The 21,809-nt window shown below is 51.0% G+C and overlaps 10 protein-coding genes across 10 annotated transcripts; 6 read left to right on the top strand and 4 right to left on the bottom strand.

Annotated features, from left to right (window-relative positions):
- Positions 1 to 424: 424 nt before the first annotated feature.
- Positions 425 to 2,309, bottom strand: BO66DRAFT_421264 (uncharacterized protein). The gene is made up of 3 exons (XM_025649939.1): positions 1,857 to 2,309; positions 1,549 to 1,785; positions 425 to 1,499 (listed from the first exon to the last, which is right to left on the bottom strand). Exons 1-3 carry the CDS (start codon positions 2,095 to 2,097, stop codon positions 742 to 744), a joined length of 1,236 nt encoding a protein of 411 aa, XP_025502802.1. The 5' UTR covers positions 2,098 to 2,309; the 3' UTR covers positions 425 to 741.
- Positions 2,310 to 2,535: 226 nt separating this feature from the next.
- On the top strand, positions 2,536 to 3,891 carry BO66DRAFT_392787 (tropomyosin). The gene is made up of 3 exons (XM_025647602.1): positions 2,536 to 2,686; positions 2,895 to 3,199; positions 3,273 to 3,891. Exons 1-3 carry the CDS (start codon positions 2,669 to 2,671, stop codon positions 3,433 to 3,435), a joined length of 486 nt encoding a protein of 161 aa, XP_025502801.1. The 5' UTR covers positions 2,536 to 2,668; the 3' UTR covers positions 3,436 to 3,891.
- On the bottom strand, positions 3,567 to 4,630 carry BO66DRAFT_118773 (rRNA-processing protein RRP17). Its single transcript, XM_025641890.1, has 2 exons — positions 4,332 to 4,630; positions 3,567 to 4,257 (listed from the first exon to the last, which is right to left on the bottom strand). The coding sequence occupies exons 1-2, from the start codon at positions 4,509 to 4,511 to the stop codon at positions 3,772 to 3,774; spliced, it is 666 nt and encodes a 221-aa protein (XP_025502800.1). The 5' UTR covers positions 4,512 to 4,630; the 3' UTR covers positions 3,567 to 3,771.
- Positions 4,631 to 4,734: 104 nt separating this feature from the next.
- BO66DRAFT_392786 (Ac45/VOA1 transmembrane domain-containing protein) lies at positions 4,735 to 6,316 on the top strand. Its single transcript, XM_025647601.1, has 5 exons — positions 4,735 to 4,916; positions 4,990 to 5,288; positions 5,350 to 5,454; positions 5,518 to 5,754; positions 5,807 to 6,316. Exons 1-5 carry the CDS (start codon positions 4,822 to 4,824, stop codon positions 5,944 to 5,946), a joined length of 876 nt encoding a protein of 291 aa, XP_025502799.1. The 5' UTR covers positions 4,735 to 4,821; the 3' UTR covers positions 5,947 to 6,316.
- Positions 6,317 to 6,753: 437 nt separating this feature from the next.
- Positions 6,754 to 8,302, top strand: BO66DRAFT_118733 (uncharacterized protein). Its single transcript, XM_025641889.1, has one exon. It carries the CDS (start codon positions 6,890 to 6,892, stop codon positions 7,955 to 7,957), a length of 1,068 nt encoding a protein of 355 aa, XP_025502798.1. The 5' UTR covers positions 6,754 to 6,889; the 3' UTR covers positions 7,958 to 8,302.
- Positions 8,281 to 10,379, bottom strand: BO66DRAFT_118727 (EXS domain-containing protein). Its single transcript, XM_025641888.1, has 5 exons — positions 10,007 to 10,379; positions 9,883 to 9,932; positions 9,129 to 9,811; positions 8,749 to 9,062; positions 8,281 to 8,678 (listed from the first exon to the last, which is right to left on the bottom strand). Exons 1-5 carry the CDS (start codon positions 10,089 to 10,091, stop codon positions 8,605 to 8,607), a joined length of 1,206 nt encoding a protein of 401 aa, XP_025502797.1. The 5' UTR covers positions 10,092 to 10,379; the 3' UTR covers positions 8,281 to 8,604.
- A 208-nt stretch (positions 10,380 to 10,587) lies between these two features.
- Positions 10,588 to 12,327, top strand: pex10 (ubiquitin-protein ligase peroxin 10). Its single transcript, XM_025647600.1, has one exon. It carries the CDS (start codon positions 10,740 to 10,742, stop codon positions 11,862 to 11,864), a length of 1,125 nt encoding a protein of 374 aa, XP_025502796.1. The 5' UTR covers positions 10,588 to 10,739; the 3' UTR covers positions 11,865 to 12,327.
- BO66DRAFT_325851 (3'-5' exonuclease) lies at positions 12,270 to 13,177 on the bottom strand (the record flags this gene model as incomplete). Its single annotated transcript, XM_025643879.1, has 2 exons — positions 12,270 to 12,481; positions 12,544 to 13,177. 2 exons carry the CDS (start codon positions 13,175 to 13,177, stop codon positions 12,270 to 12,272), a joined length of 846 nt encoding a protein of 281 aa, XP_025502795.1.
- Positions 13,178 to 14,341: 1,164 nt separating this feature from the next.
- On the top strand, positions 14,342 to 14,928 carry BO66DRAFT_412421 (RNA-binding protein LSM5; the record flags this gene model as incomplete). The annotated part of the gene is made up of 6 exons (XM_025649352.1): positions 14,342 to 14,366; positions 14,425 to 14,481; positions 14,544 to 14,582; positions 14,641 to 14,668; positions 14,776 to 14,839; positions 14,890 to 14,928. 6 exons carry the CDS (start codon positions 14,342 to 14,344, stop codon positions 14,926 to 14,928), a joined length of 252 nt encoding a protein of 83 aa, XP_025502794.1.
- A 4,922-nt stretch (positions 14,929 to 19,850) lies between these two features.
- Positions 19,851 to 21,744, top strand: BO66DRAFT_439673 (amino acid permease GAP1; the record flags this gene model as incomplete). The annotated part of the gene is made up of 3 exons (XM_025651172.1): positions 19,851 to 20,142; positions 20,200 to 20,617; positions 20,682 to 21,744. The coding sequence occupies 3 exons, from the start codon at positions 19,851 to 19,853 to the stop codon at positions 21,742 to 21,744; spliced, it is 1,773 nt and encodes a 590-aa protein (XP_025502793.1).
- Positions 21,745 to 21,809: the final 65 nt, after the last annotated feature.

Below are 21,809 nucleotides of genomic sequence, written 5' to 3'. Positions count from 1 at the left end.
AAGGTCTAATCTGATGTCTTTGGTGAGGCTAGACTGTTGCAAGCTCCTGGTCAAGGTACACTACCAATACTAGGTAACTATTTATTATTATTATTATTGTTCCAATTATGCGCCCGGCAGGGAAATCCGATGGAGATTGAGGTTCGGGACCCAGACCGATGCATCCACGGTAAGCACACACCGTCACACCCTGCTGAAACGCTGCCAGGCGAATAACCAGCCGCATTGTATTCTTAGTAATGGGTGTCGTGGCCTTTCAAAGTCCTTCTCCATCGTCTGATGACGACTGATTCCGAGGATACCGTGTCCATCCAGATAACATTACTGTACATAAAGATTTGTTAAGTTGATGCATGCTGGATGCACCTAATGCTACTATGTACAATGCTACTTGTAATTACTCAGTAACTTAATGGCCTGGCCTGTCGATCTCTTTAGCTCCCATTTCCCCACGTCATAAAAAAGTCTCATAAGCTAAATGCTGCATGTAATCATAATCATCAAATCACTTCATACAAAACGCCCCTGGAAACCTTCCACGCTGCGGTGTGCACATGGATTATTTGCCCACCATGGTTTGTTCAACAATAGAATCACATCAACCACAGAGTAAAAAGCAGACGGACCAAAAGCAAGCACCATCTGAAACACCGTGCACCCACCGAAACAATAATAAACCCACCCAGACACCGAAGCCTCTCCTTGGAATGTAGGCCTTTGTTCCATTATGCTAATTTGCTCTCACAGCGTCAGTTGAAAATCCTGAGCTTCCACGTCTTCATCGTAAACTGGAAGGTCCTCTTCAGCAACCAAGATGGGAAGTCCATCGGCCAAAGACAACGTGCCAGAAGGATGCAAGTAAGTCTCTGGAGATAAAATGCCCTTCGGGGCCGGGTCCTGCTCGACGGGGGTAGCTGTTCTGCTACTCATCTTAGAGGATACCTTGCGGCCTCGAGTGTACCCCAGAGTCGTTTTGGAATTGGCTTCAGCTGCGGTGTGATGCATGCTTGACGGGTTGTCTGGGGCTCGGGGCGGTTTGGTAGGAAACAAGGACGTGGCAATCCTTGTCCTTGGTTTGGCCAAAGCAGCTGATCGGGTGCGGGGAACCGATCGGTATGTCCCCGAGAGGGCGGTAGCGGCATCACGAGCACGTACGGTGGAAACATTGCTGGTGCTTTTGGTAAGGCCCGCAGTCGCTCTGGTACGGCGGATTCCGACACGGCGTTTCACCGTCTCTTCCACAGCAGGCTCCTCCAGTTGTTCTGTTTCAGACGGCTCTTCGAAACCGATACTCTCAACCTGCTTCAGGATCATATCATCGATCAGTTTGTCACAGGCTGCCGAATCTTGATGGAATTTGCGCTCTCTTCTAGTCAGTCCATCAGGTCCGATTTCATTATCAGCCCCATACACGCTTTCCAACCCGCGTGCAAGGTTCCTCCCTTGAAACTGAGGGAACGTGGTATCGTAGGTAATTTCCTCAGGGTAGTCCGGAAGATCTGCTGCTGTTAGATACCATAGATTGGTACTAGGAAGTGAGTAACCAACCTTTAGGCCTGGGCGGCATGTACTCAATATCGGGAACGTCATCCTGCACATGCTTGGTGTGTGTTTCTGGCTGCGCCTGTTCGATGAAAGGGGAGAACTTCTTCACCCTCTGGGTCGAGCCCCTTTTGAGAGACTTCTCTGGCTTTGCGGTGCCTCCGGGCGGGGCGGGGGTCTGTAGGCCTCTAGCTTTGGCATTGGTGGTTTTCATGCCCAAGGGGGCGCGTTGACGGGGGTCAGCTGGAAACAAAACGCGTCATATCAGTACATGGATCAGCTTCTGTTGTAGGGATAAAGCATCTCTACCATACCTAGTGGAGTCATAAAGGCATCTTTGATGCTTTCCTTCTGTTTACCTGCTCCCTTGACAGTCTTTTTTCCGAAAGCCAGCGGATCATTTTCGTCGTTCAATGGAATCTTGAAGGGCGTTTTGGGTGCTCGCGCTCCGGGTGTCTTCGGCTGTAGGTGTCTCAAGCCCTGATTCATGGGTTTTGATGCGGCGACCGTTTGGTGATTATGCACCAGGTTCTCTTGGTCGCGAAGAGCCAACATGGCGGCGGCTTACGAGTCACGACAGCGCATTCAAAGGCGAGGGCCCGGATCGGTGTGAATCTGTGGAAGTGTCGAAGTGTCGAATACGAAGACCCTTGCCAGCAACGAGTCTGGTGCAAGAGATGGCTGTCGAGCAGTCGAAGTGGTTCTAGACGCGCACATGACGAACAGCCAGGATGGGGGGGGGAGGAGGAGGTGAGAAAGGGTGTTTGCGAGGCGGTTGCCCGTGGAGACGGGGCTGGTGAAAGGGGAAAGCCACACCGTGGTTCTACGGTCGCCTCCCCGTCAGCCACGGCCCCTATACCAGATCGGCTAAGACCCAACCCGCTAGTTGTGCTAGCGGCTGACCGCCAGCGCCAGGCCAGAAAGTCAACCTTACCTTAAGGCCTCCTCCTCCACTTCCCTTTCTTTCCTCCCTATTATTCCCATCTGCCCAAACTATCTTCTTGCATCAATCACTTCTCTGTCCTCTTTCCCTGGTTTGTCGCTGAGCGAAAGCCTGTTGTTGCTGCTTACATCCTACTCTCTTCCACTTCGTACATATTTCCTCGTTGCAAATAACTTACTCAAAATGGATAAGATTAAGGAGGTGAGTGTCAACCTGTCCCCCTCTTTCCCCCCCCCCCCTGTTGGCGGGGTAGCTTACATGCTGCTGCCCCGAATGTCCACATGCACACCACCTATCGTCCTTGCCTTAACATCTTGATCCTGCATATTTCTGCTGCAGGATAGTTCTCATAAATGGACAAAAGCAAAATAAACTTTCCTGAGATGCACACTGACCTTGGCTGGTCTAGAGAATGAACAACCTCCGCCTGGAGGCTGAGGAGGCTCAGGAGAAGGTCGAAGAACTCAAGACCAAGGTGAAGACGTTGGAGCAGGAGAACTTGGCCAAGGAGCAGGAAATTACATCCCTCAACCACCGGAACCAGCTTCTGGAGGGTGAGGTGGAGAAGCTTGAGACTGCCCTTAAGGAGGCCAAGGACGCTGCCAACCAGGGTGCTCAGCACGATACCCAGAACGAAGCTCTTCAGAGACGTCTCCAGCTTCTGGAAGAGGAGGCCGAGGATGCCGACAAGAACTTGCGCGAGACGAACGAGAAGTATGTACTACCCACACCCTTTGCCTATCTAGATGAGGGGAGGTTGATGCTGACTACCTTGGTACTTCTCAAGGCTCCGCCAAACCGACGTCAAGGCTGGTCACTACGAGCGCAAGGTGCAGGCCCTCGAAGCGTCTCGCGACCAATGGGAGAGCAAGTATGAGGAGATGGCTAAGAAGTACGCCGAGCTGCAGAAGGATCTCCACGAGCTCGAGGTCTCCATTAGCAATGTCTAAAGGCCAGGGTGGCGCAGAATACCGGCAACAGGGGGCCCCAGCTTATTTTTTTCCCACATATACTATCCTTTTAGCTTTCTATCCCTGCACACCACAGCCTGATTTCTTTCGTTCCTGTCGGCAGGAAGCGGCTTTGGCAGTCTCTGTCCGTCTTGTCATCTAGCTGGCTTTGTTATTGTTCCCATCAACCGGTTTTCCGCTCGTCCTCGCAACCTTGTCTATTCTTCCACTCGACGTCAAACATTTCATCGTTGCCAGAAGGTACATAGAGTATATTTAATAGGAGTGTCCATGTGCATTATCACCATCTGTTGATTGAATTCAAGTCAAGTCCACTCACGATCGCTCGCGTCGGGCGTTTGCCTTCCTCGATTTCGATGCGCGCTCCTTCATTCTGGTTACCTTGCGCTCTTCCTTGCTTTCGTAACGGAACTTTTTCTTCTTCTTCTTGGGCTTGTTGTCCGCCTTTCGCTTCTTGCTTTGTTCGGCAGAGGGGTTGGGATCGGCAGTTGCTTTGGAGCCTGCCTCCGATTCTTCGGTTTCAATGTCTGATTCGTCGACCGCTGATCGCAAAAGTCCTTCCTTGGAAGTATCCATTTCCTCTACCGTCACCGTCGTATATTTGTCTTCGTCGATATATTCAGCTTCGTAGTCGACGGCGGGGGGTTCCGTGAACCCCTCCCAATCCTGATCCTCAACATCCTCGTCCTGGCTGTCCTGATCAGATCCATCGCTGCCCTCTTCCGCTGCCTGCAGCTTTTTGAGCTGTCTCTGATGTTCTTCGATTGCACGTTGGAAGCCAGCAGTGCGTTCTTCCCGAATCTGAGTAGGCGTTGCAATTAGCCTTGGTTGAGCGGCCTTCCACGGCGATTGCACACAAGCATAGTAATCCTTACCCTCTTGCGCTCCTCTCTCTTCATCTCTTTCGCTTTTTTGATTGCCACTTCTTGTGCATGTTTGATTCTTTGTTGCTTCCGCTTGCGAAAGCCTGTAAGAAACGATTCGCGGTCAGCAGCGTCGAAGTTGATCTCCTCGACTTTGCTGGCGACCTTTCTTCTTTTGGCTTGAGGACCCATTGTCGTGGGTGGCAATGGGTGTGGCAGTCCAAAGAATATTGATAATGTATGGCGAAATAAAAAAAAAATAAAAGCGATCTCAATTTTTCAAAACTTGCGCAGCGGAGTGACCATGCGATATTTCCGTGGGGGAAAATTGCGATCTAGAGCCCGGCATCTAAATTGTAAAGGAGGCTAAATAGTGCCCGTGCCGAAGTCGACCGCCTCCGAGCCGGCGGGCCATCACACCTGGCTCTAACATCATTCATTCATCTGGGGCCCTTCCGAAGAGCACTGCATCTATTTGGATATCTATATTCACCCAACCATCATGCGCTTGGGAGCTCTATCATTGCTCGCTCTGGGAGCGACTACAACCAGCGCATTCCACGATACTTCTCCCTTTTTTCTAGCATCGACCTCGGAGTATGCACAACCAACATTGCGCGCAGGCGAACCTTCAGTATCCGAGAAACGAGCCAGCTAACAGCTCCCTTAGGAATCTTTCTGCCTCAGCACAGCTTAAGACTGCTTCTTCGCTACTGGAGGATCTCTCCTCGAAGCTTTCTGGTTGTCCTTCCGACTATTATGTTATTGCTTCCCAACCCGGCGTCCACAGCAACGACTTCTCTACACTCAAGTCCGCACCCCGCCTCGGCGCGAGATTGACTGGAAAGGATCACACCATCCGCTCGAGGACAATCATAAACGAAGTCGTTGGAGTTCTAGAAGCAAGGAAGGTGCAAGAACTTATAGAAGCGGAGTGTGGAGCTCAATCCACCATCATTGACGCCTCCTGTAAGCACCTGGATCTGGGCAAGCTGCACAGGACAACCCGGGCTAACTCTCTTTCTCTTAGCTGGTATTTACTCACCCGACTTTGGCGCTGAGCCACGTGTGATCCGCCTCGACTTCCCTGTGCTTCCACAGGGAACTGATCGCCGCCTCCAGCTTTCAGATAATGGTCTGTATCCAAGCAATCTCACCTTGATTCTCTCCCGAAACACGGTACTAACAGCTTTGACAGATGGCCTTCTTTCCGACATCATCGAACGGCTACCGGATTCCAAGAAGTACACTGTTCTCTACATCACTTCGCCTAGGGAGACATTGAGCCCTGAAACCGGTGTTTACCAATCTGAGGATGCTTCCTACCAGGACCCCCTCCACATGGATTTGAAGCGGGACTTCTCGGCACATGGTCTTGGGGATGATGCCCCCTCAAACAAGACGCTTTTCCGCGAATACCACTATTTCACTCCAGGTATGTGTAGAGTACCCCAGGCCATGAACCACTCCCATCTGACAGCAAACAGGCATCATTATGGGGCTGATGGCCTCCTTTTTCTGTCTTCTGATCTTGTATGTTGGCCTCAGTGCTCTCCTGAGCCTCGAGGTTCCGTACGCGGCGTTTGAGAAGGACATCTCCGCTAGTGTGCAGAAGAAACAGCAATGATTTGTTCTTGATCTCTTGTGGAAGACTTTCCTTGAACGTGTCTAGCTTTTTGATTTTGTTCTTTTAAGCACAGTATATTTTGGTTTTGAAATTCACTGCATATTTGTATGCTGGCGTTTCATCTTCTTTATGCGATAAATCATGATGCTGTACGGAGTGCGATGTATGCTATATTTGGGTGCATGTCCCTGGATCTGGATGTTATCGATAATAGCCACGTGACTGGATGGAATGCGGGCATTTGGAGGCCAAGATGCGATTACGGTTCAGCTCAATTTGATAACCCATTGATACTTGGACTTTTCGTCCCCTGGCCTTGCTAGCGCATCAGAAGGGCTCCTACTCCTACTTACTCAAATCAATTATCCGCCGATTCATGAATGGCCATAAATAGCACCTGTATCTCCATCACGTGATAGCCTAAGTAAGGCAGGGAGGGACGCCGGTCCAGACGGCCGAACACGGGGCAGCCCACCCACACCACAGCCCCCCCCCGTATTCCTATTGCCTCTTCTTTTCTCTGCTGATTATGTGTTATCGTCCGTTGTCGTTGCACTTGTGTATCGTGATTTTTTACCGCGCCCACTCGCTTGCCCATATCCCTTGACTTTCGCTACTCAGCATGGCTCTTTTTTGATATTACTGTCTAGTCTCTGCATAGTCGTTCGTTAAGACTGCTGACGATCTGATCTTGTTCGCTTCTTTGCTGATCTTGGACCCTCTTCTGCTGGGTGGAGACTCGCCTGATAGTGCTCCCCCTCATCCCCGTCGTGTCTTTGGAGACAGCCGCTGTTGATGGGCTCAGTCTGCAGGAACGTTCGTTCTCATATGCTTGTTGTGGCTATGCCCAGTTACGTTCTGCGCTAGCCATTCAACGCACTTATCGACATCGCACCCTATTGAAGATCTACCTCTTAGCAGTTTGCGATTACCACCCACAATCATGGTTGCTCTGTTCAAGGGCATTGGGAGAGCCCACCGGCCTTCTTTCACTCTACTTCTTGTGTTGTTCGTTATGCTTGTTGCTCAAATATCCGTAGCCCAAGATGCGACCACGGATGACAATGCTACAACCACCACAAGTGTGAGCTCGACAACAGAATCGACTACAACTTCATCATCGTCGTCGTCGACAAGCACTACTACTAGCTCGTCGAAGAGCAGCTCCACGACATCGGCCTCGACGACATCAACTGGTACACATACCTCATCCACGTCGACATCGGCATCCTCGTCCTCCTCAACAGATGGTTACCCCGTCGTCACTGTGCCACCAACTGCAGATGCGCCATATATGCAAAAGTCCAACATCCCGGAGGGTACCCTGTTCATCGCCGTGGGAGCAGTTCTGGGAGCTATTGGGCTTGCAATCCTAGCATGGCGCGGCATAGTTGCATGGTCTGTGAATCGCTCTGTGCGCCAAGCCGCAATGACGCGCTCGTCCGAATCGAAGGGCCTTCTGCGTTCGAAGAGAAGAAAGTCGCGCACTAGGAGGTCCTCTTCCGCGGGCCCTGGCGTCGCCCTCGACAAGCTTGGAGGAGCCGGAACTCACCAGCATCACCGTCACAGCCATCACAGCCACCGACAGCACCGAACCTCCAAGGGCCCCAGTGCCAACAGCGGGCTCTTCTTCTCACCGACCGCCGGAATGCAACACGGCAGCGGAAACCGCCGTTCGAGCTACCTTCCGGCGGGCTACTACAATGCCAACAATGTGGGAAACAATCCCCGCACTCAAGATGCCCGTTACTCAGCTGCCGACCTGACGGGGCTTGGAGGTCCTCAAGCGCAGGGTTACGTCCCGACCCGATCCGGCTCCAGTCCCCCTGAGTCCCCGGGTCTGCCCCAGTATCACGATCAGCAGGATACCCCTCCTCGTCGCAACGCCAGAAGGTCTCACGCCGAAGCTTCGACGAGCACGCTGAATCTAGCTTCCCCGCCAGCGGGAAGAACTCCCAGCGCATATTTGGAAGATCTCTTCGATAGTCATCCGCCTCAAAACCGGGAATGATCTGTGTCCCAAACTGGATGGCTGAATGTTCGAAATTACTGTCCTAATCCTTCTCAACGCGCATCTTTCATTCTGGTTCTAGAAATCTCAGTTCAGCCCTTTACCCATTTCTGTGTGCATCTATTATATTACCCTGTTCCTCAAGTCACGCGGCATTTTTTCACTTCTGTTGTGTCTGGTATAAAGTTTCTATTCCCGAACATAGTCGAATTGTCTGATAGCAAATCCTGATGAAGTAATCATTGCATATCCTCTCGGCGCACCGCCCCGTACTCAATTGCCCGCGGGAGTTGGCAGGTATTTGGAGAACGTCCGACCATTCCCATACTAGTCATCTGTGGATTCGGGAGGGGTTTACCATGCCTTCCTACTGCGGGTAAGTAATGGCGTCACCTCACTGCCTCTGCGGCAGTTGATTTTCACCTTACTATAACGATTTTGAGAATGGAAGGCATCACGTGCTGTGTTCTAACATGGGAGAACAAGACAATCACATGGTATCCTGATGCGGGTATGCGGGCCGCAGAGACAAAGAAATCAAGACTGCGACTCGGGAGCGGGTGGAAGATTCAAAACTTAGAAAACGTCTATGAATATACAATATATACGAGGCGAAGACGATATAGAAAGCGTCTACGCCGGATTAATCAGTCCGCATCCAGCTTACCGCTGAACTCGCCGAGCAGAATATCATCCGGAGCTGGGCCGCGGCTGTTCCTGACTGTCGTGTCGCAAGATTAGCCGTGCGTCACACAAAGAAAAAAAAAACGTGGTGAAAGCAGGGAACTCACTCCACTCGGTCTCTATGCGTAGGAAGATCCACATCCATCGGCGTGCGACCTCGAGAAACATGAGGACAAAAATTCCGAATTCCGTGTCACTTAGCCAGACGAGACCTGGCACATATCTCGCGAGCCACGAGAAGCGGATGGCGAAGTCGATGCCAACGGCAACGTAGTACTGACGATCAGCGAAGAACCGGTGGCGACGGAGGCCAAAAGGATACTCTGGACTGTCGCGCAAGGGCGACAAAAGGGTCAGGTCCCAATCCTTGGTGACGTCCCAGTAGAATGAATATGCGGAGTTGGTCAGAGTGCAGAGAAACCTAGTGACGCACGAAGATTAGCCTCCAACTAGTCGGTCTGCGGCTCAGGCGATTGGAGATGCTTACAAAAGTCGTGAGAGACCGGTCTCGCTGAATCCATAGAACTCCAGGGGGTTATAGTTCCTCAATTTTGCCGTGAGCATGATGACGGGAAATGCGGTAGCGTATTTCAATGCGTTGGCCAGATGTTGGCCCCCCGTGTTCCCATTCTTGTGACCGCCTTGCCATACACGGAAGTATTCGATGAGACACTGACGTAGGCGGATCATACTGGGAATGGAGATGACAAGTGGAATCAGGTAGTCGTTCCCACATTTACGATTCGGTTTCGATGTACTGCCCAGATCCCCGGTGAAGAACATGCAGAAGGAGACAACCAGATCTCCTAGAACTTTCGAGTAGCTTGTCAAGGCATCAGCCAGGAGAATGTCCCCAAACTTGCCATCTTGGGGCTGCGCCAATCCACCAACACAGATGCGCTTCAAAGTAGTGAACAGGCGGAATCGGCCCGAGCGCGCGACCCTTATGAAGGGCTGAATCAGAATGATCGCGGCAATGAAGAAGTATGATTGCGGGATGTAATCCAACGACTCGACACGTTGTCTGGAACCGTGGGTGACGGGCCAGAAGATGAGAAGTGATATCACGAGAGGGATGGTCAGGAGAGTAGCTAAGCGGTAGGCGGAGATGTAATGAGGTGGATGGCTAGCTGACTGGCGGTGGGGGTATCGAATGAGAGAGGGAACGTCCTGGAGGATATTAGACAAGATGTCATGAGAAGGAAGGACTAGGATAGAATGAGGGGGGGGGATTAACCTACAATATTCGCTTTTGAGAGATACTGCAGATTGGCACCCCATCCCCAGAACCCTGTCAGGAACAATTAACAACGATCGAACAGGGTTGAAGATAAGAGAACAATTAGTATTGAATAAGTAGCATACCAGCCAGTAAGATTACCGCCACGCGCGAGGGGAAGGGAAGGAAAAGACTGAAGGCATCCAATTGAGCATGCTGATCAGGACCCATATTCCATTGAAGTAGCGGCGCCGGTTTCTGTTAGCACCTGGGGACTGCGAAATAGGGAGATCAGGTCGAGGACTGGGTAGATCCCGGGAAAGAGGAATGAGAAAGCCAGCAAGGTATGGAAGCAGAGAAGGAGGGGGAGAAAAAAGAAGAAGAAGAGGAGGAGAAGGACGAGGTACTCAGGGTGAGTTTGACGAGCACGAATACTCAATCACTCAGTCAATTCAATTCAATCATGACCGACCCGCAAAGGTCAACCTCACTAAAGACCAGACAAAAAGAAGCTCAGGGACGGTTTCAGTCTCGACTGACCAGCGGCTCCGCGCGGCTTCTCGGGTTTAGGATGCGTACTGGGTCCCGCTTTCGGTCTAGCGGCGCTTCTTGGCGCTGGCTTCCAATTTTGGCTGCAGCGGTCAGATCACGTGAGCACTGCCGAGGTATCTTTCAATCCACCACTCCGTACTCCGTACTGTACTGTACATGCAGTACGCGGGCGGAGCTCCGCGATAACTAACTACTACACCCATCATCTCAAGCGAAGCTGATGACTTTTCCCTTCTTACCTCCCTGGTTATCTAGCCTCTCTCCTCCTCGCGCTCCGCTCCACTTACTTCACATTGTCTATCGTCCTCTCTGGTCGCTCTTCTCACAATGGCTGACGAAGATCTCTCAATAACCACCGCCTCGGCTCCCACTACCTCCATACGTCCCTCGGGCCACTTCTACCCTTTCGCTACCTCGCCAGATATCATCCGCTCTCACGAGAAGGATGTCTTTCTCTCCGCGAGCTTGACCAACCAAGCTCAATCCATCGCCCGTTCCCTTCGTGGGGCTCGATTCGCCCATACGCACTCCGAGGCCATCAAACGACTGACCGAGACCCTGTATTTCTCCCTCACCACATTGGTCGGGAATCGGACATTGGGCGAGGAGTACTGTGATCTGGTCCAATTAGAGGACGATACACTGCAACTCCCTTCCCTCCCCCGGCGGGTCGGATACATCCTCAGCAGCATTCTACTCCCGTGGGCGCTTCAGAGGATCCTCCCCGCATTCCGACAGCGATTGCGAGCCAAACTCGAACGTAGTGTTGCCCGCCAGCAGGTCAAGAACGCCCAGACCAAGAGCACGCGAAACGATCAGCGCGACCAATCGGGCTCTTTCTTCACCAAGCTGCGGATACAACGATATATCCTGGAGCACCTCGAATCCATCACGTCGTTGTCGCCCATTTACGCCGTCAGCATCGCGACCTTCTATTTCACCGGCGCCTACTACCACCTCTCGAAGCGCTTCTGGGGCCTGCGTTATATTTTTACCAAGAAGATCAACGAGAACGAGCAGCGGGTAGGCTACGAGGTCCTGGGCGTGCTTCTCGTGCTGCAGATCGCAGTCCAGGGAGTTCTGCACATCAAGAAGGTGGCCGCCGGCCTGCAGCAGGAGGACCAGGACCTTCACGCAGCGGACGCTGGAGCGGCTGGCGGTCAAGGCGATAAGGCGATAAACTCCGTTGAGAATCCGTCTTCGCTTCCGCTTTTGCCCGCTAGCCGTGCCCGGTACGACTTCGCCGAGGACCCGAACGCTGTTCCCTGGATACCGGCTGGCCAACAGCGCAAGTGTACCCTGTGCCTAGAGTTGTTCAAAGATCCGAGTGCTACCACTTGCGGTCATGTGTTCTGTTGGACATGTGTTCGAGACTGGGTACGCGAGAAGCCGGAGTGCCCGCTCTGCCGCCAGGAGGTCCTCCTGTCTAAAGTGCTACCCTTGAGAGGGTAGTACTAGTCTAAGAGGCGTCCCACCTAGTCCCGTCGCATACTGCTTTCTTGGCATGTTTCAGCGTTGCAAATTGCTTGTTTCAGATATACCCTTTCAATTTAGAGATATATTTTGACAGTTCCTGCCTGGATCGCAGCCATCTGTCAAAGTCCTGGCTCACATCTATACATCTCTGAATACTTCGTAGAAGATCCCCAATGCCTCCCTAAGATAAGATCAAGGAAAGTTTTGCGTTTATAGCTCCCTTTTGACAGGCTAACAGTAATCCGATCACAGTATGCCGATATGACGGGCAAATATTGCAAATGCACATCCCTGAAACGTTGTGGTGAGAGGCACTGGTCTGTTTATTTTCAGAAAGAGGAACCGTATCTGTTCCCCGATATATATACGGACTTTAAATCATTAAATGGTACACTTTGAGTTTTCCGGAGCATCGCCGGGTTGCACTACTTCGACTTCTTCCAAGTCGGCAGTGACAGGCGCTTTGCACACAACCCGGATAGGTATATTCAGTTCGGCGTGGGCAGGGAGAGGGGGCGTGGGGTCCAGGGCTTGCCGTTTGGCGTCCATTTTGTCATATAAGCAGACGCATGCGTATGGGTCAGACGCAGCATCTATCGTGAGCCCCGTCAGCTATTTTCAAATCTTCTTTGGTCAAGGATCAAGTGACACTCACATTGGACCTGGCGATAGTTCAAGGTCGCCGTCCACTCGCTGCACCGCACGGTCTCCTCTTTTTGCAAGGGTAGCCCGAAATGCTCCTCCACCTGCTCACTCAGATTGACCAGTCGTTTGTTGATCAGTTTTGGGTTCGATTGGCAGTACTTGATCAGCTTGTGAAGATGGCTAAGCTCGAAAATCCCGTGCGCGTCTATCTTGAGAAACTTTCGGAGACGGGTGCAGTCCGCCTTGATCGACACGCCAGCTTTAGTGATTGCTGGATCTTCGATAATACGCTTCAGCGTAGGTGGTACAAGATCGGCGATGCCTCTTGCCGGCTTGAACAGTGCCACGTGAAAGAGCGCAATGCGGTGGCGGTTCGCGATCTGAATCAGCGAAACGTTGTCTTGGATGCTGCCCCATGCCGAAGCCGAGGCCTTCCATTCCAGGTCAAGCCCAAGGAGATCATCCTCTAGAAAAAGCTGTGCGATATCCTCGCTACTTTTCAGGCTCCTGCAATAGTGCACAACAATGTCTTTCCCTTCCGGGCTCTTTTGTAATTTGTGGCTCCAGAACTCCGGAGTTACGGGGTTCCCGGCTGCGTCCTTTTGAAGCTGTTGGGCTGCAAAATGACTCTTGATAGAATCCATGGGGTTGCTGCTGGTTTGATCTACTGACGTGGATGGCCCTTTTTGAGGACCCTTGAATAAAGTCGATGCCTCAGGCTTCTGCAGGGTTCCGAGCGGCCCCAGATCTGAAGCGATCGATATATTTGAGCTATATGATCGCCTCATCTCTCCCAGGCACGTTCTCTTGGGCTTTCGCCCCTGATGGTTCCAGACCCCCCTCCGAGACACGGAAGAGGTACCCGGGGGCACCTGAAATGAGCCCTGGGCTCCATTGGAAGAGACTGAAGGTCGACTATATATGTCAAACCATGGCAGGGTTCTGCGTCGCTTGGGGCCACTAGTCTCTGGTTGGGAATTCATGGTCAAGGCTGGCTTCGCCAATGCGGCGTAAAATCTGCCCGTATAGACGCTTGGTCCTGGCTGCTGGCTCGGGGCGCACGGCCTGCGTAGCGACCTTGAGCTTGCCGCCAACAAAGCCTGGTCTGGCGATGTAAACCTGTATTTGCGGTCAATCGGGGTCAAGGGTACGAGTAGAAGAAGGGTGCGACCTACCGTGTAAGTGCCGACGCAGTGACAAGCATCTTCTGAGGCCGAAAGGCTAAAGAATGTGGAAATGCTGTCCACGCGCGGTTCCTGTTTTGTCCCTTGTGATAGCAGGGCGCTTAGTGCGTATTAAGACGATTTAGACGAGGCTCAACCCGAACATGCTCTTGAGCTTCAGTCGATCAAAAAATTCCAAAAGGGAACTGAAGTCTCAGCTATTTACATTGAAAATAGCGGTGTCCAAAGAGACACGTTGATTGCTTTCCATGAAAGTCGGTAAAAATATGGTACCTGAAGAACCTTAGTAAAGAACCAGGTGGTGTACAGTACCTAGTAGGCAAGGGAAACACGCCGCGGCGTCACGGGTATTGTTAGTCAACTTGCTCCCTGATTGGGTTGAGTGAGCGGGCCGGATAAACGCGAGTTCCAGCGAAGATGCCAAGATTGCCTGGATGGATTCAACACTGACCGTTTCCGCCCACCGCGTCGTTTTCTAGATCAAGTATCTTGTGCTCCTGTCGTACTGTGAAAACCCTACAGACTCGTCCTTTGTCGTTTTTTTCTCTTCTTTCCTCAGGGTCTTCTTGAGCTTTGTACCAACTTTTCTCGATCTGGTATCACCGTTGGCCGAAACCTCTCATAATGGCTTCTCAACTTCTTCCTCTTGGTAATTCATTGAATTATATGGATATGCATTGACGTGACCGTGCTAACCCTCGGACTAGAGCTGATCGACAAGTGTGTCGGCTCTAGAATCTGGGTTATTATGAAGAATGATAAGGGTTGGTGCCGGCAACCTCTTTTCTTTCCCGGAAGACAGAATGATTAACTTCTTATCAAACAGAGTTCTCTGGTACATTGCTGGGATTTGATGACTACGTCAGTAAGTGGTCAAATTCTCTTCTGTCCTACTAGTATCAATAATCTAATTTTTCTTTCAGACATGGTTTTGGAAGACGTGACAGAATTGTAAGTGTCTTCGACTGCGTATCCTGCTCTGGCTACATCATGCCATCGCATTGAATCGCCCTGCAACTACCAGAACATGGTCCGATCTACGTACTAAGTGCTACCAGCGACTACTCTGGTGCGCAAGTTAAGCTCCCTAAGATATTGCTCAATGGCAATAACGTTTGCATGGTGCGAGCCCTTCCTGCTTTCGTGTCCACCAAGCTAACAAGATTGCTCAGTTGATTCCTGGAGGCGAAGGGCCAGTTGGTAGCTCATGAACCTCATGATGTTCACGATATTTCAAGCTCTGTTTTAATTATCCAATGAATATTGATGACTGTATTCCAATCATGTCTTTTAAGGCCAATAGCTTCGCAGGGCGTTCTTCATCCTTCCATCAGTCAAGAGGGGATCTGTATCCTGTTTTTTTTTTTCAGGCGTGCAATCGACGTGCAGATGCATGATTTATGGCAGATCAAGATGGCCTTCCCCAAAAGGTACATATCTCTCAATCAGCGAAGCAAACAGGCACGGGTTCGTCAGTCGCATATTGGTGTGAGATCGGGTCAGAATGCTCTTCAAGTGGCATCGACACGCCTGGATAAGATTTTTTTCGGATCAGTATACAACTGACCAGCATTTGGGGGCTTTGTCTGATTCAGCGCTTGCTCAATTAAGTTGCTAGCTTGATTTAACCGCGCTCCAATTGTCCGAATCCTTCTAGTTTCGTGAGCAACCTGTTCATCCATGAGTAGTCGACATTCGTGTATCTGAAGTGCATCACGCGACCGTGAATTCAACAGATGATCTGGTTTTATTAGAGCCCAGTCCAGTCTTTATGTAATGACAAGACCCGCGCCGAGGTTGTGATTCAATTCCCTGCATTCAATCACCGGGGATGTACTTCATTTGTCTTTTTTTCCCCAAATCGACTTTCGTTGACCCGGGCTATCAAAGGGAGTAGAGATCAGAGTGTCAGGCTGCGGTCGATAGATTATCTCTTAGGCGGTTACTGCTGCCTGCAACATTCAGCGAGGGCGACTCTTGAACCGAGGTAAAAGGAAATATGAGGGGAAGAAGGAAGTATAACATGGTTCAGTCTTACGCCCTCGATAGCCAAGACGAGAACTCAAGCCGACGAATGAGTGATGTCAGGATACGATGGATAGATCATAATTCATAATTCGAGCAACCAGATGAATATCATTCAAAGTGGTTGATCCCTTTCTGGTCAGTCCCCTGGGAGTGCCAGTCCAAGAATAAATCTTCGTATCGCCAGTGGACCAGACCAAATGCATGACTGCGGAAGGAATGAGAACAGACTCGGGAGAGATTCTTGTCAGCTACCCCAGATATTTCCCACCGACTGGGGCCGAGTGGAAACTGTTAGGTAATAGCTTCGGCTCTTTCCCCGCATTTTCACCCATTGTCCGCCCGCCCGCATTAAGGAGATAACCCTAAATGGCCGTCTGTCCCCAAACTCAACGTCGGATGGGTTTGAATGAGGTTGGCAGATTGAAAAGTGGAAAGTGAAAAGTGAACCGGCGACTCCGAGTCCGATCGGAGGTTGGCCCAACCTCGAGTTTCGAGTTAAGTGCAAAGGGCTAACCCGCTCGCCGGTTCTCGGTGTTAGAGATCAAGACCGCCCCAGCTGCAGTCTCAACAACGACCGGCAGCATGGGCTGATAGTCAGTGTTAGTTAGTAACTATCTATCATGACTGTAGCTGCACAGCTTGCATTGTCTGACAAGCTTATATCATCTATGTTCACGTTAAATTAGTTAGTTGAAAAGGCTGCGCGGAGGGATGCAGCCACCAGGGGAGGGTCAGGTTGCTCGGAGGCTGGGCTTCTCCCGGAGGCACAGTTCGCGATCAATCATTGGCTTTCGGGGATGCCGCAGGCTCCGTTGCCCGGGCTGGCTCAGTGTAAACTAAGGTGACATCGCGCGAAAGTATATCGTGTGGTAAGTTTTGTGTGAGTGTGGTCCTGGTATTTCCACAGATGGCTAGACTTGGATTGAGACGAGCCTCTACCCTACTAGTAGTCGTATTTACCTCTTCTCTTTTCCGTGCCATATTGAAAATGGGCGGCGAATTCACCTGTCGATGTGCAGCCGTTGGGTCGTTCTCCAGAAGTAGTATTTAGCCAATGATGCTAGTGTCTGAGAATTGCTCCTCTTTCTTCACGTGCCGAACATCCCAGCATCATGACCCGTCATCAACCCGTTTTCTTGTGACACTACATGTCTCAGTCAACAGGGTATACTGCAGCAGTGTAAGGCTGATGTCCTCCTTGGCTGCGACCATCACTTATTGGTTCAATCTGCAAGACCGGCTAGCGAAAGGCACAGCCTGATGCCCGGCCCGGTCCTGTAGCTGCGATGATTTGCTCGATCTCATCACCAATCTGGCGTCCCAACCGCCCTGATGAAGCTACAAGACGAGCAGAAACCTGGCTAGGCGTGTCTCCATTGACTTCATCCTCCTCCAAAAAAGAATTCGGAAGATGAGTCGAGCGGGTATCTGCGGTTGCATTACGAGGACGGAGGGGAGCAGGGTCACACCATTCTCCTCAGTTTCGTTCCTTTCATGGTTTGGCCAGATGAGTGTAACGCCACCCATGCACAAGTGGGATGTTTGGCTCAAAAGCCACAGCAACAATACTGAACGACAGCTGGGTTTCGCTGCCGTGAGCAGTCAACCCTGGCCGCGGGAGAAGGATTCTACCTAACCAGTTGACACTAACCCTTCTCTGCATTGACCTCCGTCGCCATGACAGGGGGAAGTGTGCGAATCGACCTCCAGCTCAGGCGATTTTTGCCGGATCAGGGTTCGCGACAAGACAGACTCGATCCTTCGGGACCTTCGAGAACTTCGAGAACAAGACGAAGAAGACAATTGGAAGAAGAGGTGGAAGATGGTGGCAGTCACCACGCAGGGAGGTATCCGTTGTACTCCGTAGATCTAGTACAGGGATTGTCAAAAAGGAGTGTACGTCAGCCACCCGCAGCGACCATAAGCCTCTGATCGCATTTCTGGAGGTTGGTGATGATCTTCTCACAGGAGACAGCATACACAAAGATACTGGTAACTATATGTGTATTGTTCATTGTTTAATGGTGACATAACAATCTGAAAGTCAAGGCAACATATACACACAGCTATCTGCTGGATGTGGCAGAAGGAACTGCAGGCATAGACTCGAGAGATGAGCACCAGGCCTTTGACTGAACAATCCCAAGGAGTACCGAGGCTAGCCTCTTATCAAACATTTGCCTTCCAGCTGCTTGATTGGCTCTCGCTTCGCTGCGTGAATTAAATCTCGGGGAGGTAGCTGCATGCCTGAGGGATGAAGTCCGTTTACCGTCGGACATATTCTAGGAAGGATGAGGCGCGTAAGCACGCGGAGGGGCTTCTAGACACATTCCAATGATGCGATGTGATGTCGGCATGATTTTCTATCAGGGGGAGAAAAAAGAAAAGAAAAAGAAAATCAATTATCAGGAAATCCAGAGATAGCGGCCATTGATAATGATAAACCCGATAGCTATCAATCGCCTGCTTAGACTTCATAGATAAGAGAGACTCCACTTGAAGGACCCTGGCCATGAAACCCAACTTTACTTACTTGCAGCAGCACACGTGTTGAACTGTAGGCAAAATTGCCTACAACTAATTCATTATAACAATCACACCACGATTGACTGACTTCTTCTTGTGGGTGGGTGGGTAGGTACTTATTGGGAAGGATGAAGCCACCTTTGGCTATTGGTTCGGAAGTTCTGCACTACAGTACCAGTGGCGTTGGAACCTTAAGGACGAAGTTATTACATACGTAGTAGCTCGGAGAGGACCAGGGCTTCAGTGGCGGAACCAAGGTCAGCTGCTGTTGTTTCGGCGCTGATTCTGGGCACTTGAAATGCTGTTTTGCATCTGAATGTGGAGCTTGGTTGAGGCTTTAATCATATTGTAGAGATTTATTTCCTCCAGTGGAACTATCACACTCGAGACGATAATTAACAAAAACAAAGAGGACACGATAAACTACCAAATAGCAACGCAACATGTACGGAGTGCTGTACCTACCTATGGGGCATAGCAGAAGGTACGTAGTAACTACGGCGTAGATTACCTACCTAGTAGTAGTTAACTAGGTAGTGGTGGGATACTCCGTAGATACCCACTGATAAGTGGCTATGGGGATTCTGGGCGGGCTAGTCATGCTTGGGACTAGTCCGGTTTGAAAGGTTTCCTTCCCATGTCGTGTGGCTGATTGTGATTAGCAAGTCAGCTGCTGGTAACTGCGCACTTATCAATCCTAATTGTCAAGCAAAAAGTAACGGTGAATAATGCTGCAGATGGCAGCCAATCACGATGCAGACATGCTCAATCATAAGGTGGCAATCAACCCCGTTCATGAAATCAAGAGATTAACAAGATACTCCCCCAGAATATCAATCGGATGCACCACCACCTACAGTGGCCTAGCCACGATCAATTTTAGTGAATTGACAGGAAGTAAGGCCCCTCTTGTAGACTAGCTTCCCCCAGACTGGTCCCACTTCAAGGTTCCGAACCCAGAGAGTTTCCTGCCCGTTTGGCTCGGCCACATGGATGGTAGGTAGACAGGGAGGTATACCGTATCAATGCTTGCAATGGCATAATCTGGCCCACCCCTCCTCTTCCTTCTCCATGCTGATTGATGGTGGATAATTACCCCCGAAAGCATGGATGTCAGTCAATTAAGCCAGACTAGCTAGGCAGGATTTATTCATTTGTTCCATCTCACTGCGCTCTGAAGGCTGATCTTCCCCATTTAAATACTGGCTGGCATCCCATGTCAATCCATGAGGGCTTCCGAGCTTCTTAATTCTTCCCCCTCCTCTGATCCCTCTTTGCACCCCCGCTAGCATTGCTCTGTTGTGATCGCAGCAGGCAGTCCAACACATTGTGCCTCTGATTAGCGTGGCTCGCCGGAGTGGTTCAGTAACACACATTCACTCATCGTAGCCTAGCACTCAAATACGCCAGCAGCTGCTCTGCACAATCACTATCACCTTATCTTGTTCCTTCTCCTTCTTCTCTTCCTCGACCTCGACCTTCCCATACTGAAAGTCTCTTTCTAATTGTGCAAGCTTGCTGCCCTACTGAGTTCCTAGTACCTTGTGCGAAACCATACCCGACTCTTACCCTTCCAGCCATGGAGAAAGATTTCATGGAGCCGAAATATGAATCCAAACCCGAGGCCTCCTCGGCCGCCGACCCTCCGCCATCCTATGGAGAGACCGAGACAACTAAAGGAAGCTTTGGCCAAAGAATCTGGGACAGTTTCAAGAGAGATCCTAATGCACAAGTGACGGCCGCCGAGCACTCGGGTGCCGATGGATCGACATTCGATATCGAGGAAGCTGCACGGAAGACTGCTCAATCCCCTCTGCAGCGCAAGCTTAAAGGCCGTCACCTTCAGATGATCGCTATCGGTGGCTCAATTGGTATGTACCCCTATATGGCCCCTGGTTCTTGCATAGATGGCTCATCTGGTCACTCAGGTACTGGTCTCTTCGTCGGATCCGGATCAGTTTTGGCTGCGGGTGGACCTGCATCGGTTCTGATTGCTTACGCGTTGATCGGCTGCATGCTTTACTGTACCGTGCACGCGCTGGGTGAAATGGCCGTCTTGTTTCCTGTCGCTGGTTCCTTCTCCCACTACTCCACTCGCTTTATTGATCCCGCCTGGGGCTTCGCCATGGGCTGGAACTATGCTCTGCAATGGTTGGTGGTTCTGCCGACCGAAATTGTCGCTGCTTCCATGACCGTCAACTACTGGAACTCGAGTATCTCGAGTGCTGCCTGGGTCGCCATCTTTTGGGTCTTGATCGTCGCAATCAACCTATTCGGTGTCAAGGGCTATGGAGAAGCTGAGTTCGTCTTCTCGATTGTCAAGGTCCTTGCGGTTATTGGCTTCATGTGAGTGACCTGAGCGCATTTCTCTTACGGGAATCCTGGAAACCATCCGACTGACTTGAATAAGCATCCTTGGCATCATTTTGGATTGTGGTGGTGGCCCCAACGGTGGCTATATCGGTGCACGCTATTGGCATAACCCGGGTGCTTTCCATAACGGATTCAAGGGTCTTTGCAGTGTCTTCGTCAATGCTGCGTTCGCATTTGCCGGCACTGAGCTGGTTGGTCTTGCGGCAGCCGAGACCGCCAATCCTCGCAAGTCCCTCCCGACTGCCATTAAGCAAGTGTTCTGGCGTATCACCTTGTTCTATATCTTGTCGCTTCTGCTGGTCGGCTTGCTGGTCCCTTACACCGATGACATGCTCCTTAGCGGGTCATCCAGCGCCGACGCTAAGGCATCGCCCTTCGTTATCGCCATCAAGAACGCCGGTATATCTGGACTGCCCTCTGTCATGAATGTTGTGATCATGATCGCCGTGCTGTCAGTTGGTAACGCCTCGGTCTACGGTTCTTCGAGAACGTTAGCAGCCCTGGCTGAACAGGGACAAGCCCCTAAGTTCCTGGGTTATATCGACCGTAAGGGTCGTCCTCTCTGGTCCCTTCTGATTGCTTCGTCGCTGGGTGCACTTGGATTCTTGGCCGCGTCTTCGAAGCAGTCCGAAGCGTTCTCTTGGATGATGGCGATCTCTGGTCTCTCGTCCATCTTCACTTGGGGTTCAATCTGTTTGTGCCATATCCGCTTCCGTCGTGCTTGGAAAATCCAAGGACATAGTTTGAACGAACTTGCTTTCCGGTCTCAACCTGGAGTGGTCGGATCCTGGGTCGGATTCGCTTTCAACTGCCTGGTTTTGGTAGCCCAGTTCTGGGTTGGGTTCGCGCCTACCGGATATGCGAGTATGTCTGCCTCGGCATTGGTCGAAAACTTCTTCTCGGCCTACCTCGCCGCGCCTGTCGTGCTGGCATTTTACATCCCTTACAAACTGTGGTACAAGACTCCCTTTATCCGCGCCAAAGACATGGACCTGCAGACTGGTCGACGTGACTTGGATATCCAGTATCTCATTGAGCAGGAACAGGCCGAACAGGCGTCCTGGCCAGCTTGGAAGAAGGTTTACAAGTTTTTCTGTTAGGTTGAAGTGTTGCCAGTCAGACATTGGACATACACGGGCGCCTTAATATCATGATACCTTACGTG

Source organism: Aspergillus aculeatinus, assembly GCF_003184765.1.
Source record: "Aspergillus aculeatinus CBS 121060 unplaced genomic scaffold BO66scaffold_31, whole genome shotgun sequence".
Taxonomy (NCBI): Eukaryota; Fungi; Ascomycota; class Eurotiomycetes; order Eurotiales; family Aspergillaceae; genus Aspergillus; species Aspergillus aculeatinus.
The sequence above is the reverse complement of the archived record's forward strand: the minus strand, read 5'-3'. Positions and strand labels throughout refer to the sequence as shown.